Source organism: Mesoplodon mirus, assembly GCF_964341445.2.
Source record: "Mesoplodon mirus genome assembly, chromosome: 1".
Classification (NCBI taxonomy): domain Eukaryota; kingdom Metazoa; phylum Chordata; class Mammalia; order Artiodactyla; family Ziphiidae; genus Mesoplodon; species Mesoplodon mirus.
Window position 1 is genome coordinate 209,633,827 of NC_138976.1, and position 19,142 is coordinate 209,652,968.

The window sequence follows — 19,142 nt, forward strand, 5'->3', positions numbered from 1 at the left end:
GGAATAGTTTGTTACACTAGGTATTAGCTCTTCTGTAACAATAGTTTGTTACACTAGGTATTAGCTCTTCACTAGGTATTCCTTGTGCTGACTTGGGCTTTGTTCTTTTTCTAATTCATTTAGATGGAGGGTAGGTTGTTTATCTGAGATTTTTCTTGTATGCTCAGGTATGCATGTATTATTGTAATCTTCCCTCTTATATTTGCTTTTGCTGCGTCCTGTAGGTTGTGCAAAGTTGCGTTTTTTTCCATTTGTCTCGTTTTTGTCTGACTTCCTCTTTGATTTCTTCATTCATTCATTGTTTCTTTTATTAACTTGTCATTTAGTGTCCATGTGTTTGTCCCATTTTTCTTCCAGTAATTGGTTTCTAGTTTCATACTGTTGTGGTTGAAAAAAAAAGCTTGATATAATTTCAGTTCTCCTCTATTTATTGAGACTTGTTTTTTGGCCTGGCATGTGATCTATCCTAGAGAACATTCCATTTGCACTTGAAAAGAATGTGTATTCTGCTGTTTTTGGATGGAATGTCCTATATATATCTATTAAATCCAACTTGTCTAATGTGTCATTTAAGACCAATATTTCATTATAGTCTCCAACTATTATTCTATTATTGTCAGTTTCTCCTTTTTATGTCTGTTAATATTTGCTTTCCATATTCAGTTGCACCTATATGAAGTGCATACATATTAATAAATGTTATATTCTCTTCTTGTATTGATCACTATATCATTATATAATATCCTTCTTTGTCTTTTTTATAGATTTTTTTAAGTCTAATTTGCAAGATATTAGTATTGCTACCAGCTCTCTTGTCATTTTCATTTCCATGAAATAGCTCCTTCCATCCCTTCACTTTTAGTCTGTGTGTCTTTAATTCTAAAGAGAGTCTCTTGCACATAGATGGGTCTTGTTTTTTATCCAGTCATCCACTCTGTGTCATTTGATTGGAACATTTGGTCCATTGACATTTAAAGTAATTATATATAGGTATGTACTTAACTGCCATTTGTTACTTGTTTTCTGGTTGTTTTTGTCATTCTATATTCTTTTCTTCTTCTTTTAGTTTCTTCCCTTGTGGTTTGATGATTTTCTTTATCAAATCATGGCATGCTTGTGTTACTTTCTCCCTATTTTTGTGTATCTATTGTAGGGTTTTGATTTGTGGTTACCTTGGGTTTCATATATGTTGACCTATGTATCTACTTGTTTTCAACTGGTAGTCATTTAAATTCAAACACATTCTAAAGGATCTACATTTTTTTACTCCCCTTCCATACATTTTGTGTATTTGATGTCATATTTTACATCTTCATGTTTATCCCTTAACTGTTGATTGTAGTTATAGTTTATTTTCCAATTTTTGTCTTTTAATCTTTGTACTAGCTTATGTTAAGTGATTGATCCACAGCCTTTGCTATATGTTTGCCTTTGCTTGTGGGGCTTTTCCTTTCCTATAAATCCTTACATCTTGTTGTAGCCTTTTTTTTCCCACTTGGAGAAAACCATTTAAGACTTCTTTTAGGGTTAGTTTAAGTATTGATGAACTCTTAGTTTTTTCTTATTTGAGAAGTTCTTTATCTTACTTCTAATTCTGAATGATAATCTTTCTGGGTAGATTGTCCTAGGTTGTAGATTCTTCCATTTGAGCACTATAAATATGTCATGCCATTCCCTTCTGGCCTGCAAAGTTCATGCAGAAAAATCAGCTGATAGACTTATGGGTGTTCCTTTGTACGTGTCTCTTTGCTTTTCTCTTGCTACCTTTAAATTCTCTCCTTATCTCTAACTTTTACCATTTTAATTATGATACATCTTGGTCTGTGTCTCCTTCAGTTCATCTTGTTTGGGGTACTCTATGTACCTGGGTATCTGTTTCCTTCTCCAGGTTCAGGAAGTTTTCAGCCATAATTTCATCAAATACATTTTCGACTCTCTTCTTTCTCTCTTTTCCTTCTGGAACCCTTATAATGTGAATGTTAGCATGGTTGATGTTGTCTCAGAGGTCCTTTAAACTGTTCTCATATTTTAAAAATTTGTTTCTCATTTTACTGTTTTGATTGGGTGATTTCCATTATTCTATCTTCCAGATCACTTATGCATTCTTCTCTATTACCTATTACCATCTGTTAATTCCTTCTAGTGTGGTTTTCATTTTAGTTATTTCATTCTTCAGTTCTGACTGGTTTTTATATTTTCTAGTTCCATGTTAAAATTCTCTCTGTGCTCATCTATTCTTTTCCCTAGTTCAGTTAGTATTCTTATTACTAATGCTTTGAACTCTTTATCTGGTAAATTTTCTCTCTTTCATTAGCTGTTTTTTCAGAGTTTTTTCTTTGTTTTTTCATTTTAAAGACATTCCTTTGTTTTCTCATTTCGCTTAATGTTTTCTATCTCTATAAAATTAGGTGAAACAGTTACCTATCTCGGTCTTGAAGGGTTGTACTTGTGTGGGAGCATCTCTATGCAGTCTGCATGTGTTCAGTAGTTTCGGTGCGAGAGCTGGATCTGAAGTGAGCATGGGTCATGTCTTCCCCCAGGATGTGCTGTCTGGTATCACCTTGGTGGGTGATGGGGCTGGGGATGGAGGGGCTAGAGCCAGAGCCATGTGTGAACTGAAGCTTCTTCTATGCTGAATGGTCATCACTACTCTATCAGGGGTGGGGTCTCATCCCAAGGTGCTGAAGCAGGGGTGGGGTCCGAGCTGGCTCCTTTCCCTCTAAGTGTGCTCTCTCCCCTCTCCCAGCAATGGCACTTTTGCTCCAGGGGGCACAGTGCTGTAGCAAAAGGGCTGCAGTGGGCACCTGGTATGGGCCAGGGTGTACACTGGGACAGTCCCAGAATGCTAGTCAGCTCCATACAGCTCCTGATCTGCTGCCTCTGTGAGTGCCAGCAAAGGCTGCCCTTGCCCCATTTATATGCAGTGTTGGGTCTGAGTCAGTTCCATCCCCAACTGCACACTTTCCTCAACAATGGCAGCCTTCAACCTAGTGGGAAGTTCTTCAGAGGTAGATGAGCTGGATGCATGCTAGGTGGTTTCATGAAACCATCCGGAATTCTGGAGCAGTTTTAATCTCCATTATACACCTCATTCCTAGGAGTAAGCAAGCTTGTGTCACAAGCCAGGTCTAGGTTTCTCACAGCCTTCCTTGAAGTCCTATTAGTTTTCAAACCAGTAAGAAGACTTGTCTCCTTCTGGAACCCCTGTAATGTGAATGTCAGCATGTTGGACGCCAGAGCTGGGGTACCCCATATGTGATTCAAACCACTCACTCCCCAGGGAGGATCTCCTAGTGGTGATATCCCCCTCTTCTGTGGGCCTGGATCCCAACCTGATAGCTCTTTTCCCTTCTTATCTGACTCGTGTGGATATTTCTTTTACAGCTTTTGTTTTAGAAGAATATTTCTGTCCATTTCCAGTTTGTTTTCAGAGAGAATTGCTCCACTTTATGGATGTATTTTTGATGTGTTCGTGGGGGGAAGTGAGCTGAGCACCTTCCTACTCTGCCATCTTTTTTTTTTTTTTTTTTTGCGGTACGTGGGCCTCTCACTGTTGTGGCCTCTCCCGTTGTGGAGCACAGGCTCCGGACGCGCAGGCTTAGCGGCCATGGCGCACGGGCCCAGCCGCGGAGCGGCATGTGGGATCTTCCCGGACCGGGGCACGAACCCGTGTCCCCTGCATCGGCAGGCGGACTCTCAACCACTGCGCCACCAGGGGAGCCCCTACTCTGCCATCTTGATCTCCTCTCCTCCATCCTTTTACTTTCAGCCTCTTTGTGTGTTTGTATCTAAAGTGTGTGTTTTGTAGATAGCATATAGATTAATTATGCTGTTTTATCCACTCTGCCAATCTTTGCCTATTAATTGGAGAGTTCAATCCATTTACATTTAAAGTAATTATGGTTAATAAAGGACTTCTGCTGGTTTAACTATTTTTTTTTTCTGTATGTCCTACAGGTTTTTATCCCCTCCCCCCCCCTTTTTTTAGTTTTCTGCACACGTTTTTGTTATTTTCTTATTGGTTACCTTAGGGATTACAATTAAAATCTTAACCTTATAACAACCTAGTTTGAGTAATACCAACTTTGTTTCAACACTCTGCTCCTGTATGTCTCCATCCCTCCTCCTTTGTGTTGTTTTTGCACAGATTGCATCTTTATGCATTGTGTGCCCATTCACATAGATTTATAATTATTATCTAATGCATTTGCCTTTTAAATCATATAGGGGAAAAAAGAAATTAAAACCACAATAGTATTGGCTTACATATTTAGCTGTGTAGTTTCTTTCTTTATTTCGTCTCATGGCTTTGAGTTACTGTCTATTATCCTTTCATTTCAGCCTGAAATGAAAGTTCTTCCTTTAGCATTTCTTGTGGGGCATATCTTTTAGTAACAACCTTCCTTAGTTTTTGTTTATCCAGAAGTCTTAATTTCTCCTTCATCTTGAAAAGACTGTCAACCAAGATTCTGCTGGATGTAGAATCTTGGTTGACAGTCTTTTCTTTCTCTACTTCAAGTATTTTTTCCTGTCCTTCACTTTCTCTTCTCCCTGATAGGCTCTGTATACTTTTCTTTTGTTCATTCTTTTTTTTTTCTTTCTGTTTCTCAGACTTGATCATTTCAATTCTGTGGTCTCAAGTTTGCTGATTCTTTATTCTTCCTGCTCAAATCTGCTTTTGAGCTTCTCTAATGGAATTTTAATTTCAGTTATTATACCTTTTAGCTCTAATATTTCAGCTCTAATATTTGGTTCCTTTTATAACTTCTGTCACTTTATTGATATTCTCATGTTGTTGATGAATCATTTTCCTGGTTTTCTTTTTGTCCATGGTTTCCTTTAACTCTTTGAACATATTTAAAGCAGTTGATTTAAAGTCTTTATTTTGTAAGTGCAATGTTTAGACTTCTTCAGGGACATTTTCTATTAATGAATTTTCCCTCTGTATGGATCATACTTTTCATTTTCTTTGTAAAGATTTTGTGATTTCTTGTTGAAAACTGGACATCTGAATATTATAAGTGATAACTCTGGAAAACAGATTCTCCCCTTCCCCAGCATTTGCTGGTTTTGTTTGCCGAAGCCTTAGCTAGTGGTCACTTTCTTTTTTCAAATTATATTCCATTATAGGTTATTACAAGATACTGGGTGTAATTCCCTGTGTTATACAGTAAATCCTTGTTGCTTATCTATTTTATGTATAGTTTGTTAATACTTCTAATTTGTCCCTTCCCAAGAATTTCTTGATTTTTCTAGGTCTTTAATAGTTCCACCCACATTTTAGAAACAGCTTGTATATTCCTACAAAATAGCCTTATGGGACTTTGATTCCAATTGTATTGCATCTGTTAAGCATCTGGGTAAGATTTGATACATTAACAGTAGTGAGTCTTTCTATAAACATGGCATTGCTTTGTTTATGTCTTTTTAATTTTCTCTCAGCAAAGTTTTATAGTTTTCAGTGTAAAGGTGTTATACAGTTTTCATTAAATTTACCCTGAGATAGTTGATATTTTGGAATGTGCTTGTAAATTCTATTGCTTTAAAATTTCCCTTTACAGTTATATGTTGGTAGTATATAGAAATATGGTTGTTTTCTGTTCCTTGTAGCCTGCAATCTTGCTAAATGTGCTTTTTAGTTCTAGAAATTGGTTTGTCTGCTCTTTTGGGTTTTCTCCATACACGATCTTATCATCTGCAAATGAGGATGGTTTTCCTTTTTCTTTTCTAGTCTCTGCCCCTTATTCCTTTTCTTTTATTGGCTGGAACCTTCCACACAGTGTTGGCTAGGGACAGGGGGATCCTCGGGTGAAGTACATTTGGCATTTCACCATCGGCACAGGGTTGGCTGTGGGTTCTGCAGAGGCCCTTCCAGATGGAGGAGGCACCCTCCAGCTTCAGCAGCTGTGCTTTCCATGAAGCAGGGTGGAACTCCTCAGACACTCTCCCTGCATCTGTGGGGAGCATCACATGGAATTCTCCCTTGGGATGTAACTGTGGTGAGATGCAGTGATTTCTACTGGGACATCATTGCATTCCTGGGGCAAACCTCACTTGGCTCTGATGTTTTATCTTTTTTTATAGTTGCTTGGTTAGATCTGCCAACATTTTGTCTAGACAGTTTGAAGGCTGTTGGGCCCTACTTTGTTTTCTTACAGTAGCCTCATCAGGTTTCTGCATCATGGCCATGCTGGTCTCACCAGCCATCACAGCTCATTTCCCAGTCCTTGTACTGCTTCTCCTGTGGGGTTATACCTGAGGTGCAGAGAGCAGAAGGGCTGCCCTGCCACTGACTCCGGATCTCTGGGCACACAACCCTGCACAGCTCCCAGCTGTTCTGGTCCTGCCATAATGGCACTGACCAATCAAGTAGGAGGCCTTGGGTTGGGGGGTGTGGTCCCCTTAGTGCGACTTCAGGGTTCATGTCCTGCGGGGTCTGCTTTGAAGCCCACTCTGGCCTGTGGACAGTCGGGGCATGTGGCCCAGAGGTGGGCAGGCTGCAGTTCTGTGGAAGGAGGGAGGGACGGTGGCTGCCTCCCAGCTGCGTACTTCCACTCTGGCGTCAGCCATTAAAGGTGCCCCATGGCAGGTCCTGAGACCACCCTCTCCTGAGGATGGAGAAACTGTGGGGACCCCCAAGGCCACTGAGGGAGGCTAGCTGATTGAAGCCACGTTTCTTGTCTTGTAGATGAACACGTCTCGAACAGCAGTGGGGATGCCATGTCTGGCCCCGGCACCCAGCCCTCTACCCACCGCGGTCATTCCTGGAGCTGCCTCAGCCCAGCCTGTGCCCATGCCAGGTACTGCTCTCTCCTGCCTTCCAGCCCCACCCTACACACTGCCTTTGGGCCAGTATGGAAGCCTGATCCCAGCTCCAGTGTCCTGGGGGCCCTGGGCAGCCCAAGCAGGCAGCTGGAGCCTCGATGAGGGGCCAGGCTTGGGTGCAGCAGGCACGCCAGCACTCCCCATGTTCTTGTGGCCACCTGTGGTCAGCATGCCCGGCCCCAGGCTGCGGATCACATAGCTCCTCTGTCTCACCACTTGCCAAGTGGCACATACTGAACTGAATAGCCCAGAGGAGTCAGGTTGTGGTTTGGCCTCCAAGTCCTGCCCCGCCTGCCCATGGGTGCCCAGCCAGGGCGGCAGTCCTTGCTTTCTTTATTGCTGCAGACCTTGTTCCCTCTTAGCTTCCCGTGGTCTACACTTGCTGTCTTTGCACTCACTTCCTGTACTTGAGCTGATGGTTAGAACATTGTAATCACCCTGCAGAAGTACAGTGCCTTGAATTCCAGCTTTTCCATTCCCTGATGGAAAGAGATGTTTTAAAAAAATCATGTATCAGAAAAGATGTATTTCATTTACAGTTGGCTTGTGTATTGATATCTCTATTTCCCGTGTTAAGTTGCGGAGACGTGAATGGTTTGAAAATCTGAAGCTAAAGTCTGATCTTGACTTTTCTGTTGTACGTGCTTTAAAAAAAATTGAACTAGTGACCTTGAATACTGAAGAGTTGCAAATGCTAGAAGAGTTCTGCTTTGTACTCATAAAACGAGGTCTCTCCAGCTGTATGGTCATAGATAGCAAACAGATGGACACACTCCCTCAACTGCAGTGCCATGGGCACTGCCAGCAAACTGCCCAGGGATGCATGGTTATTGGGGCAGTGCATTGCTACTGGTAGTTGGTCTCTTAGTCAGGAATGTTAGCATCTGTGTTTGGCTCTGTGGAACCTGCTGTAAAGTGCTAGGTAAGCAGACACGCCCTCATGACCCAAAGCCTGCAGGGCTGCTGTGAGTGTGGGGGAGGTACAAGTGTGTGTCTGGTGCAGGAGCACAGGCAGGCCGCCTGCTTTGCAGAGACAGTGGACCCCTTCTGCTCTGGGGGCCCGCCAACCCTCCTACTGACCTGCCTTCCTTTTCTGTCATTTGCACTGAGGCCTGTGGCCACTTGGGCCTAGCTTTGCCACGTGTTCACAGGCTGCTCCTCCCACCTCTGGCCTCCAGACTGTTCTCCAGGCACTGAGGTTGCCCTGCTGGGGGTGGGAGTGTTCCTCTCCTGGAAATTTCAGTGGGACTCATCCCAGACAGGCACCAAACAGCCCAGGGTGGGAGCTGAAGGCCCTGCTTCTCACTGACCAAGATGTTTCCCATTTCCCACTGGGAGGCCACTGGTTGGGCTACCCAGCTGTGAATTGTATAGTTCTGTTGTACTTTGGGACTTTACTAGGACTGGCTGAATTATTTTGGTTTAAATATATTATTCCATCAATTCAGTTAGAGTTGAATTTTCTAGGTGATCATACAGACTCTTCTGCCAGGCCATGATACTATAGTAAGAGATTTCTGTTCTCTGTAATGTGCCCCTTGGTCCTTGGGTTGAGAATCATGTGCGCCTGGTTCCTGAGGGTGGTGGAAGCTGCCCTCTTCCCGCTCCCCCTGCTGTACCAGACATGTGGTTTGGAGTCCTGGCCTTGTATGTGAACGGTCAGTGGCACAGACTCCCCAAGAGATTGTATATTTGAAGGAGAAAAATAAACATTTTTGCTTGAAAACAGTGTGGAACAACATCTTTTTCTTATCTTCTGTCCACGTAAAAGCTGAACAGCCAGTCTCAAAGGGAGCATGGGGTGGGTAGCCCTGGCAGGCAGCACTGCCCTGTCCTGACAGTCTCACTCTCAGCTCCATGCCTGCTGTCAACACCTTGCCTAGGAGGCCGGGGTGGCCATGAGGGGCCTGGGGGCTGAGTGGCAGGTACTGTCTTCCTGGCAGGAGCTGGGTGTGATGGACGCTGAGCCGACGTGGCTCAGAGGACGAGAGTGGGCTGTTGGGTGGGAACCCCATGCCAGCTCTGTGGCTTCGGGCCTAGTTTGGCTTGTTCACTCGGCTTTCAAACTCTGAATTTGAACTGCGTTTAGATGTACAGTGGACTCTGCTTCATGGAGGGCATGAGTCTCACGGCCAACTAAATGATGTCTCTGACCCCTGTCCATGTTGGCTGTTTCACAGAAAGCCAGGTTTGTGTGACTCACTTTGGACAGATCTGGGCGGGGGGCTGGGCCACCTGCCCTGGGGTCACCTGAGGGGCTCTGCTGTCCTGTAGGTGCAGGGCCTTGGTGCAGATTTGGGGAGGGCCCTGTGGAATTCAGCATGTTTTCCTGGCTCGCCGGCCCTGATGGCCTTATGGTCAGCAGCTGGTGCCCCTGCGTGTGTTCCGCATGTACTCAAGCTGGGGGTCGTGGTGCCTCCGGCTCCCCGCGGCTGGGGTGGCAGCCCTGGTCTGTTCGTCCTGCATTTCTACCGAGATGCAGTCAGGCTTTGTGTCCCTGGCCACCTGCAGTGCTCCTCCTCAGCGCTAGCTCTGAGCAGAGGCCGGGCAGCTCAGCAAGCAGACTCTGCTTGCTGTGCCCGTGGAGCCAGAGGTACCTCGCTCTCCAGGGCAGTGGGCCCTGCAAGGCCCTGCCTGGTTTGGGCGGTTGCTCAGTGTGGAAGGTGGCCAGATGGCAGAGGCAGCCCGGGGTATGTATGCATAGTGCCTGGGTCATGGTCCGGCAGCCCAGCCCTCCAAGGATCATGACCACTCTGGTGTCGCCATTCCAACTTCCAGGGCCTCGTTTGACCGCGTCAGGCCTGTAATGAGCTGTGGCGGTTTTGTTTTCTAGATTCTGAAAGTGAGAAGCCCGACTGAGCCCAGGCAGGCCGACCCAGACCCAGACGCCAGGCCCCGTGTCATCTCATGCAGAGAAGGCGAGCCCACACCTCGTGTCCGGTTCACGATGTTTTGTAACCACTTTCTAAGCATTTTTTATTCACAATTGGAAACACAAATGTAAGCAAGAATAAAAAATATTTTGGGGGAAACAGGACGTTGGTTTTTCAAACTCCTTTCTTGTGGTCCCCAGACAGGCAGGTGACCGGAGATGGTTGGTAAGTGAATGAGAGTGTTGGAGAAACTCCTGGGACCACACAGTGGGACAGGTCTGGGGGTAAGCATCCTTAGCTGAGGGGTTCCTGAGTGTGGTGATGAACACGTTAGATGGTGCTTTACAGTACACTGGGTAGCTCACGGTCCTTGTGTCCAGACAGCAGCTGGGATGGGTCAGACGTGTGATAAGGTCCCACCTCTTAGAGAAGCAGCTGAGGCTGTGGATCTCAGGCGGCCTGGCCCCAGTTTTCAGGCATTCTCCTTCACACCCAGGGCAGCCCCCATTCTATTGCAGAGCCCTGGAGGCATCAGACTCTCGGAGGCTGGACAGTGATGCCCATCTCTGGTGATGGCTCCCTGGCTCGCACAGACTTGGACCCTTGTGCACACAGCTCCATTCATTATGGCCGCCCTTCGGGCTTCCTTACTCTGTCACATCAATCCACCAGGCACAGGACAGGCATCCACAGTGGCTTGAAATGGCCCTTCCTCCAGAATCCACATGCACCATTGGGAGGGGCCAGCCTCGGGTCTCAGACCCCTGGCTTCGGTGGGTGGCAGGATAGGCCCACTGGCCCTGGCAGGGCTGCACCACCACCGTGGTAGGGTGTCTGAAGCACAGTGTGAAAGACAGGAAACCTGCTAGTGGCCTCACAGGGTAACAGGCAGTAGTAAAGCTGCAGCTTGGCCAGCAGGAATGGGGGCTCACAGTGGGCCTGGGGTTTGGGTAGAATTCAGGGGGTCCCACTCCTTGAGATGAGAAAATTGTGTCTTTGTGTTAATTAATCTCTGACTTCAATTTAGTGTTTCCTTCAGTGACGAATGTGGTGTAAGGGCAGCAGCGCCTGGGTTATGTCACCACTGGAGCCCACAGATGCTGTGTGTAACATTGTAGTTGTCGCAGGTGTCCCCAAACGTCATTTATGGTCATCACACAAAATGCCAACCCCTGAGACTCAACTCCTGTCCAATTGGCTGATGAAAGCAGAGCAGTGCGGGCTTCCTGCCTCCCCGCAGCTTCCCAGAGGGTGTGCGGGTGAGGTTTGGGGATGCATGTGGGGGCTGCCCACCTCATCCCCTGCCAGCTCTTGGTGCTGCTGCCCGGGCCACGTGGACATGCCCTGGTGTGGGTTCTCCTCTGTGATAAAGTAGAACAGGCCATTCTTCTGTTACGTCTGTCATTACAGACGTAATGACATCGTGTATTTTCATTGTGTTCATTTTGTCATTGTCTGTTTGTGGCTCCTGTTACTGGTTTTCTATGGATGGAAGTAATGCACAGCTTACCTTTTCAGACAGCAAATTTATTTAAATCATTTTAAGCAAGTAAGAGTACAGGTGCTAATGGTAAAAATTGGTGGTAAGATAGTAGTAACTAAAGGTAAAAGCACACGAGCAAATGGTAAAAATTGCGAAGGCAGATGGCTGAAGTTTGGAAACCCAGCAGGGGCTCACAGGTAGTTGTAACGGCCCCTGGATGCGAACACCCATGAGGGCCCAAGCTTCCTCCAGAATTTCTGAGTAGGCAACAGTCAGATTCCTTTACTAGGGGGTGTGTTTCTGGTGGAGCAAGGGGGAGAGATTGGGTTGGAACACCTGGACAGATTGAATACCTGTTCACACCACAGCATCACTGAGCACTTACCCACTTCCCCCAGCACATCTTTGGAGGAGGAGCCAGTGGGTACCTTACCGCCTGGGACCCCAAGTAGCAGAGTCTGCCTCACCGTGATTCCAGGAGCAGCCAGGTCCTCCCTACAAATGGGGATGGTCCTCTGGAAGCAGCTCTGTTGCTGTATTGAGGCAGAGGGACTGGCCAGTGATGTTGATGGTCAAGCTACAACCCCAGGGGGGATCCTGCACATTGGTCTTCTGGGGCCCTGTACGCCCAGCCTCATCCACTGCTCAGAAATGCCCAGTGGCTCTCTGGGGCCCCCAGGTAAACCTTAATCCCCTGTGTTGAAGTCTGAGGCTCTCGGTGGTTGGCCACACCTGCCAGACATGTCCCTCAGCTTCAGACTTGGCTGCTGGGACATGATTCGCCCACCCTGACTCTGCCCCCAGCTGCTCACAGTCCTGCAACACCCTTGGAATCTCTCCTCCGCTGAGCTCTGTCATGCGGCTGGCAGGAACGTCTCACCAGACCCCCATAGGAGATCTTGGGTGTGTGTCTCATGTGTCACACTTTGTTTTAAGCCTCCTGAGGGCAGACCTTAAGGGCGTCTTCTGTATCCCACACCTTCCAGAACAGCTATCGATGAACACAGCTGCTGCACAATGAATTGTTGCCAAAAGTAAAACTCTCCGTTTGAGTAGAAGTCTGCAGTAGCTTGTTGCTACTTACAGGATTTCTGGAATGGAAAAGACCCACCTTGTGCCCGGTGCCTCCCACACAGCAGCTTCCAGGCCCAGCACAGGCTTCCCGGGACAGGGACAGCAGCATCGTCCAGATTTGCCCTGAGTTCCCCCTGCAGGGCCATGATGGTGAGGCACAGGCTCTGCTTTTCATTCTCATTCTGTCCTGGAGGGCTCCCCGCAGCCCACTCTCTGGTGTCTGCTGTGGTATGTGAGCCTCCACTCAGGTTGAACAGCTTCAAATCTGAAATGTGCCTTTTATTAAAGGGCTGGTTGATTCTCCATGACCCAGGAGAACTTGGAGAAACAAAAGTAAGCATCCCCAAGGGTTCTGAGTAACAGGTTATGCTATTCTAGCACTATGTTTCCAAGTCATAAACAATTCCATACTCTAGCCAGGAAGCCCAGCCTTAATGTTATGTCCTTTCTTTGGGAAATAAAACACATGGTGTCTTGGGCTGCAATAACAGAATACCACAAGCTGGGTGGCTTAAACAACATATTTATTTCTCACAGTTCTGGAGGCCAGAAGTCCAAGATCAAGGTGCTGGCAAGTAGGTTTCATTCTGAGGCCTCTTCTTGGTGTGTGGGCACCGTCATCTCGGTGTGTGCCCACATGATCTCTTCTTTGTGTGCATGTGGAGAGAGAGCGAATGAGCTCTATTTTCTCTTCGTCTTCTTATAAGGACATGAATTCTATCATACCAGGGCCCCACCCTTATGACCTATTTAATCTTAATTACTTCCATAAAGGCCCTGTCTCCAGATATAGTCACATTGGAGGTTAGAGCTTCAACATGAACTTTGAGGGGGACACAAACATTCAGTCCATAACACATGGCTTACTAAATAATTTTAGTACACAATCTGTTTGTAAGATGGAAACTATACTTTTCTCTATTTGCACACACACACATTTTAAAACTAAAATAAAGTGAATAACAAATGTATATATACAGGGAGAGAAAGAAGGAGGGAGAGGAGGTCAAGACATATTTGTTGCAGAAAACTGAAAGGAAACACCCACTCCTCCTTTTGCTGAGCCCCACATGAGCTCATGGGGGAGATAGGGAACCCCTCCTCAACCCTAAAGCATCAGCATCATGGACTGGATGGACAGTGTCCAGTGGTGAACACACCAGGCCAGCTGCACAATGCTGGTCAGCACACCAATGCTGAGGGCCACAGAGCTCTTGGTTTAGAACTCAAATGGACAGAACTGCGGAAAAGAGAAAAAGGGGAACAAAGGACTGATGAGATAAATAAAAATCAAATTACAAGATGATAGATTTAACCCTAACTATATCAATAGCCACGTTTTGTAATGGTATGTAAATGGTCTGGTCACTTTGAGTAAAAGAAATTGTCACATTCGATTTAAAAAATCCAATTTTATGTTGTGTACAATAAACATACTTTACATATAAAGACAAATAGGTTTGGATAATAGGATGGACCAAAATATACCATCCTAACATCAATCAAAAAGAAGCTACAGGGCCTCCCTGGTGGCGCAGTGGTTGAGAGTCCGCCTGCCGATGCAGGGGATACGGGTTCGTGCCCCGGTCTGGGAGGATCCCATATGCCGTGGAGCGGCTGGGCCCGTGAGCCATGGCCGCTGGGCCTGCGCATCCGGAGCCTGTGCTCCGCAGCGGGAGAGGCCACAACAGTGAGAGGCCCGCATACCGCAAAAAAAAAAAAAAAAAAAAAAAGAAGCTACAGTGACAATAAATAATGTAGGTTTCAGAGCGAAGCTTATTATGAGGGCAAAGATATAATTTCATAATGAAAACAGGTCAACTCACCAAGAAAACATATAATTCTAAATGTTTCTCCCCCTAATAACAACTTCAAAATGCGGAGGAAAACAGAAGAGAAATAGACAAATTCACAATCACAGTCAGCTATTTGAATAAATGGCAGAGCACATAGACAGAAAGCCATTGTAATAGAGCCTGACTCCGTTTTTGATGTCTGAGTGCTGACAGCTTTTAAGTCTCACCCTCCCTCTTCTTCTCTGCATATCTTGTCATGCTGATAAGAAGCCCTAGTGCTCCATCCCTTGGCACCATGGGAAATTCATGCTATAAGTGGAATCCCTCATCCTAACCCTACTCCCTAACCACCATAAAAACCCTAAGCCAGTCTCCCTTCCCAGCCAGTCGCCTTTCCCCACTCACTCAATCTGTTTTGGATCTTAAAGCCTCCTTATGTGAGAAACAGACCTTTTTATCCTCTCACAACGTGTGTGTGTGTGTGTGTGCACGCACGCATCATCAGTCGCAATATCCAAACCATATTTGGGGTTAAGGTCCCTCTTGTTTCCATGACATGACCACAACAGTCACTAAGAACACATAAGACTTGAACTACTCTCAACCAGCTTGGCTTAACATTTCTAAGACTCCACCCACAGTAGAGCACACGTTCTTTTTATGTGTACATGGTCCATGATAAGGCAAATTCTGGGCCATTAAGATGAGTGACGATAAATTCTAAAGGATTCAAGTCATACAGACGACATTCTCCAACCACAATGGAATTAAATTAGAAGTCAAACACAGATCTCTGGAAAACACCCAAATATTTGCAAATGAGGTAACACACTTTTAAATAACCTATGGATTAAAAAGGAAATCAAATGACAAATTAGAAAACAAACTGAATAAAAACGAAAATACATGTCAAAATTGGTGGGATATTGCTAAAACAATACTTAGGTAGAAATTGATAGCACTAAGCCTACATTAGAAAAGACCAAATTAATGACTTCATCTTCCACCTTAAGAAACTAGCAGAGGAGGAAATTAAATCCAAAGTAAGCATAAGAAAATGAATAATAAAAATCAGTAAAACAAAAACAATAGAGAATATCAATGTAACCAAAAGCCAATACATGAGAAACTCAAAAAAACTGAAAAACCTACACAGAAATCTCTTGCATTTCTATACACCAACAACAAAAGATCAGAAAGAGGTTAAGGAAACAATCCCATTCACCATTGCATCAAAAAGAATAAAATACCTAGGAATAAACCTACCTAAGGAGGCAAAAGACCTGTACTTGGAAAACTAAAAGATACTGATGAAAGAAAGAAAAGATGACACAAACAGATGGAGAGATATGCCATGTTCTTGGATTGGAAGAATCAACATTGTGAAAATGGCTATACTACCCAAAGCAATCTACAGATTCAGTGCAATCCCCGTCAAACTACCAATGGCATTTTTCACAGAATTAGAACAAAAAAGTTTACAATTTGTATGGAAACACAAAAGACCCCGAATAGCCAAAGCAATCCTGAGAAAGAAAAACAGAGCTGGAGGAATCAGGCTCCCTGACTTCAGACTATACTACAAAGCTACAGTCATCAAAACAGTATGGTACTGGCACCAAAAAATATATATCAGTGGAACAGGATAGAAAGTCCAGAGATAAACCCATGCACTTATGGTCAGCTAATCTACAACAAAGGAGGCAAGAATATACAAGAGAAAAGACAGTTTCTTCAATAAGTAGTGCTGGGAAAACTGGACAGGCACATGTAAAAAAATAAAATTAGAACACACCCTAACACCATACACAAAAATAAACTCAAAATGGATTAAAGACCCAAATATAAGGCCGGATAATATAAAACTTTTAGAGGAAATCATAGGGAGAACACTCTGACATAAATCACAGCAAGATCTTCTTTGACCCACCTCCTAGAATAATAAAAATAAAAATAAACAAATGGGACTTAAAAGCTTTTGCACAGCAAAGGAAACCATAAATAAAACGAGAGGGCTTCCCTGGTGGTGCAGTGCTTGAGAGTCCGCCTGCCGATGCAGGGGACACGGGCTCGTGCCCCGGTCCGGGAAGATCCCACATGCTGTGGAGCAGCTAGGCCCATGAACCATGGCCACTGAGCCTGTGCATCCGGAGCCTGTGCTCCACAGCAGGAGAGGCCACAACAGTGAGAGGCCCGCATACCACAAAAAAAAAAAAAAAAAAAAAACCGAAATGACAACCCACAGAATGGGAGAAAATATTTGCAAACAAAGCAACTGACAAGGGATTAATTTCCAAAATATACAAACAGTTCATGCAGCTCAATATCAAAAAAGCAAACAACCCAATCAAAAAATGGGTAGAAGATCTAAATAGACATTTCTCCAGAGAAGACATACAGATGGTTAAAAAAAACATGAAAAGATGCTCAACATCACTACTTATTAGAGAAATGCAAATTAAAATTAGAATGAGGTATCACCTCACACTGGTCGGAATGGCCATCATTAAAAAGTCTACAAACAATAAATGCTGGAGACAGTGTGGGGAAAAGGGAACCATCCTACACAGTTGGTGGGAATGCAAACTGGTACAGCCACTGTGGAGAATAGAATGGAGAAACTGAAAATAGAAGATGTGGTACATATATACAATGGAATATTACTCAGCCATAAAAAAAGAACAAAACAATGCCATTTGCAGCAACATGGATGGACCTACAGATTGTCATATTGAGTAAAGTAAGTCAGATATAGAAAGACAAATGTCATATGATATCGCTTATACGTGGAATCTAAAAAAGGGTACAAATGAAATTATCTACAAAACCAAAATAGAGTTACAGATGTAGAAAATAAACATGTTTACCAGGGGGTAAGGGGGATAGGGATAAATTGGAGGATTGGGATTGACACATACACACTACTATATATAAAATAGATAACTAATACGGACCTACTGCATAGCACAGGGAACCCTACTCAATACTCTGTAATGGCCTATATGGGGAAAGAATCTAAAAAATAGTGGATATATGCATTTGTATAACAGATTAGCTTTTCTGTACACCTGAAACTAACATAATATTGTAAGTCAATTATACCCCAATAAAAATTATTTTTAAAACCCTGAAAAAGCACTAGCTAGACTGAAAAAAGAAGACACAATTACCAATATCACAAATGAGAGAGATGACATCAAGACTGGTTCCATAGATATTAAAAGGATTTAAAGGGCTATTACAAACATCTTTCCACCAATAAATCTGATAACTTAGATGGAATGGACAAATTACTTGAAAGACACAAACCACCAAAGCTTCTCACCAAAGCTTACTTAAGAAGAAATAGATAAGCTGGATAGCCCTGTATATATGAAAAATTTTGTTTTGTAGTTAAAAACCTTCCCACAGAAACAAAACTCCAGGTGCAGATGGCTTCACTGGTGAATTCCTCTAGATAAGAGAGAAATAATGCCAGTTCTATACAATCTGTTCCAGATAATTCTGATGCCCTTATCCTATGCCAAAGATATTAAAAAACCCCACAAAACCTAGAGAAAAATATCCCTCATGAACAAAAATACAAAAATTCTAAACAAAATATTAGCAAATGGAATGCAACAGTATATGAAAAGGATAATCCTTTTTGACTAAGTAAGTAGGATTTGTCTCAAGAATTCTTGGATGGTTCAACTTTCAATAGTTAATACAACATTAACAGTTATGATACTACCAAAAACTATGAAATACTTAGGAATAAATCTGATAAAAGGTGTGAAAGACCTATATAACCTGTATTAAGCTGAGAGAAATCAAAGAAGACTAATAAATGGAGAGACATGGGTTGAAAGACCCAATGTTGTTAAAATGTCAGTTCTCCAAATTGATCTACAGATTCAATGCAATTCCAGCCAAACTCCCAGGAGGTTTTTTGGGGGGTAGATATGAAAAACTGATTCTAAAATTCATGTGGGAACACACACAAAGGACCTAGAACAGCCAAAGCAACTGTGAAAAAGAACAAAGTTGGAAGGTTAACACTATCTGATTTTAAAACATATGAAGCAACAGTGACCAAGATTGTGTGCTAATGGCAGCAAGATAGAATAATAAATAAATGGAACAAAAATAAGGAGCTCAGAAACAGACCTACACGTATATGAGCACCTGATTTTCAACAAAATCACAAAGGCAAATCAGTGAAGAAAGTGTAATCTTTTCAACAAATGGTGCTGGAACAGTTGGATATCCATGTGTAAAAAAATAAAACTTTCGGGGGCTTCCCTGGTGGTGCAGTGGTTGAGAGTCCGCCTGCCGATGCAGGGGACACGGGTTCATGCCCCGGTCCAGCAAGATCCCACATGCTGCAGAGCGGCTGGGCCCGTGAGCCATGGCCTCTGAGCCTGCGTGTCCGGAGCCTGTACTCCGCAACGGGAGAGGCCACAACAGTGAGAGGCCCATGTACCGCAATAAATAAATAAATAAATAAATAAATAAAAATAAAATAAAACTTTCATCCATATTCACCATATACAAAAATCAAATTAAAATGGATTATAGTCCCGAACACAAAACCTATAAGTGTAAAACTTTTTGGAAAAAATTTTTAAAAATCCTTATGACCTTGAGCTATGCAAAGATTTATTAAATATAACACCAAAAGCACAATACATTTTTAAAAACTGATGAATTGGAATTCACTAAAATTAAAAACTTCAAAAGGCACTCTTAAGAGAATGAGAAGACAAGCCATAACTGATACCTGATAAAGAACTTGTATCCAGACATAAAGAATTCTAAAAATGCGATAGTAAGAACATGAACCAATTTTTTTAAACGAGCAAGGGATCTAAAGAGATACATCACTAAAGAAAAGATATGGATGGCAAACAAGCACATGAAAAACTCTCAATATCGTTAGTCATCACAAAAATACAGATTAAAACCTCAGTGAGATGCCACTACACACAGTGAAATGGCTAAAACACCAACCACACCAAGCGCTGGTGAGGATGTGGAGGAACTGGAACTCTCACACTGCTGGTGGGAATACAAAATGGTGTGAGTACTTTGGGAAACATTTTGGCAACT

General features: G+C 43.7%; 1 protein-coding gene across 7 annotated transcripts in view; it reads left to right on the plus strand.

The window, feature by feature from the left end:
* Positions 1-9,838, plus strand: part of WNK2 (WNK lysine deficient protein kinase 2) — a 158,831-nt gene extending 148,993 nt beyond the window's left edge. For all 7 annotated transcript variants that reach the window (XM_082614017.1, XM_082614011.1, XM_082614014.1 and 4 more), the window contains 2 exons: positions 6,689-6,800; positions 9,659-9,838. In XM_082614017.1, coding sequence (XP_082470143.1) covers positions 6,689-6,800; positions 9,659-9,684 — 138 coding nt within the window. In that variant the 3' untranslated portion in view covers positions 9,685-9,838. The remainder of the gene's footprint in view (positions 1-6,688; positions 6,801-9,658) is intronic.
* The last annotated feature ends 9,304 nt before the right edge of the window (positions 9,839-19,142 follow it).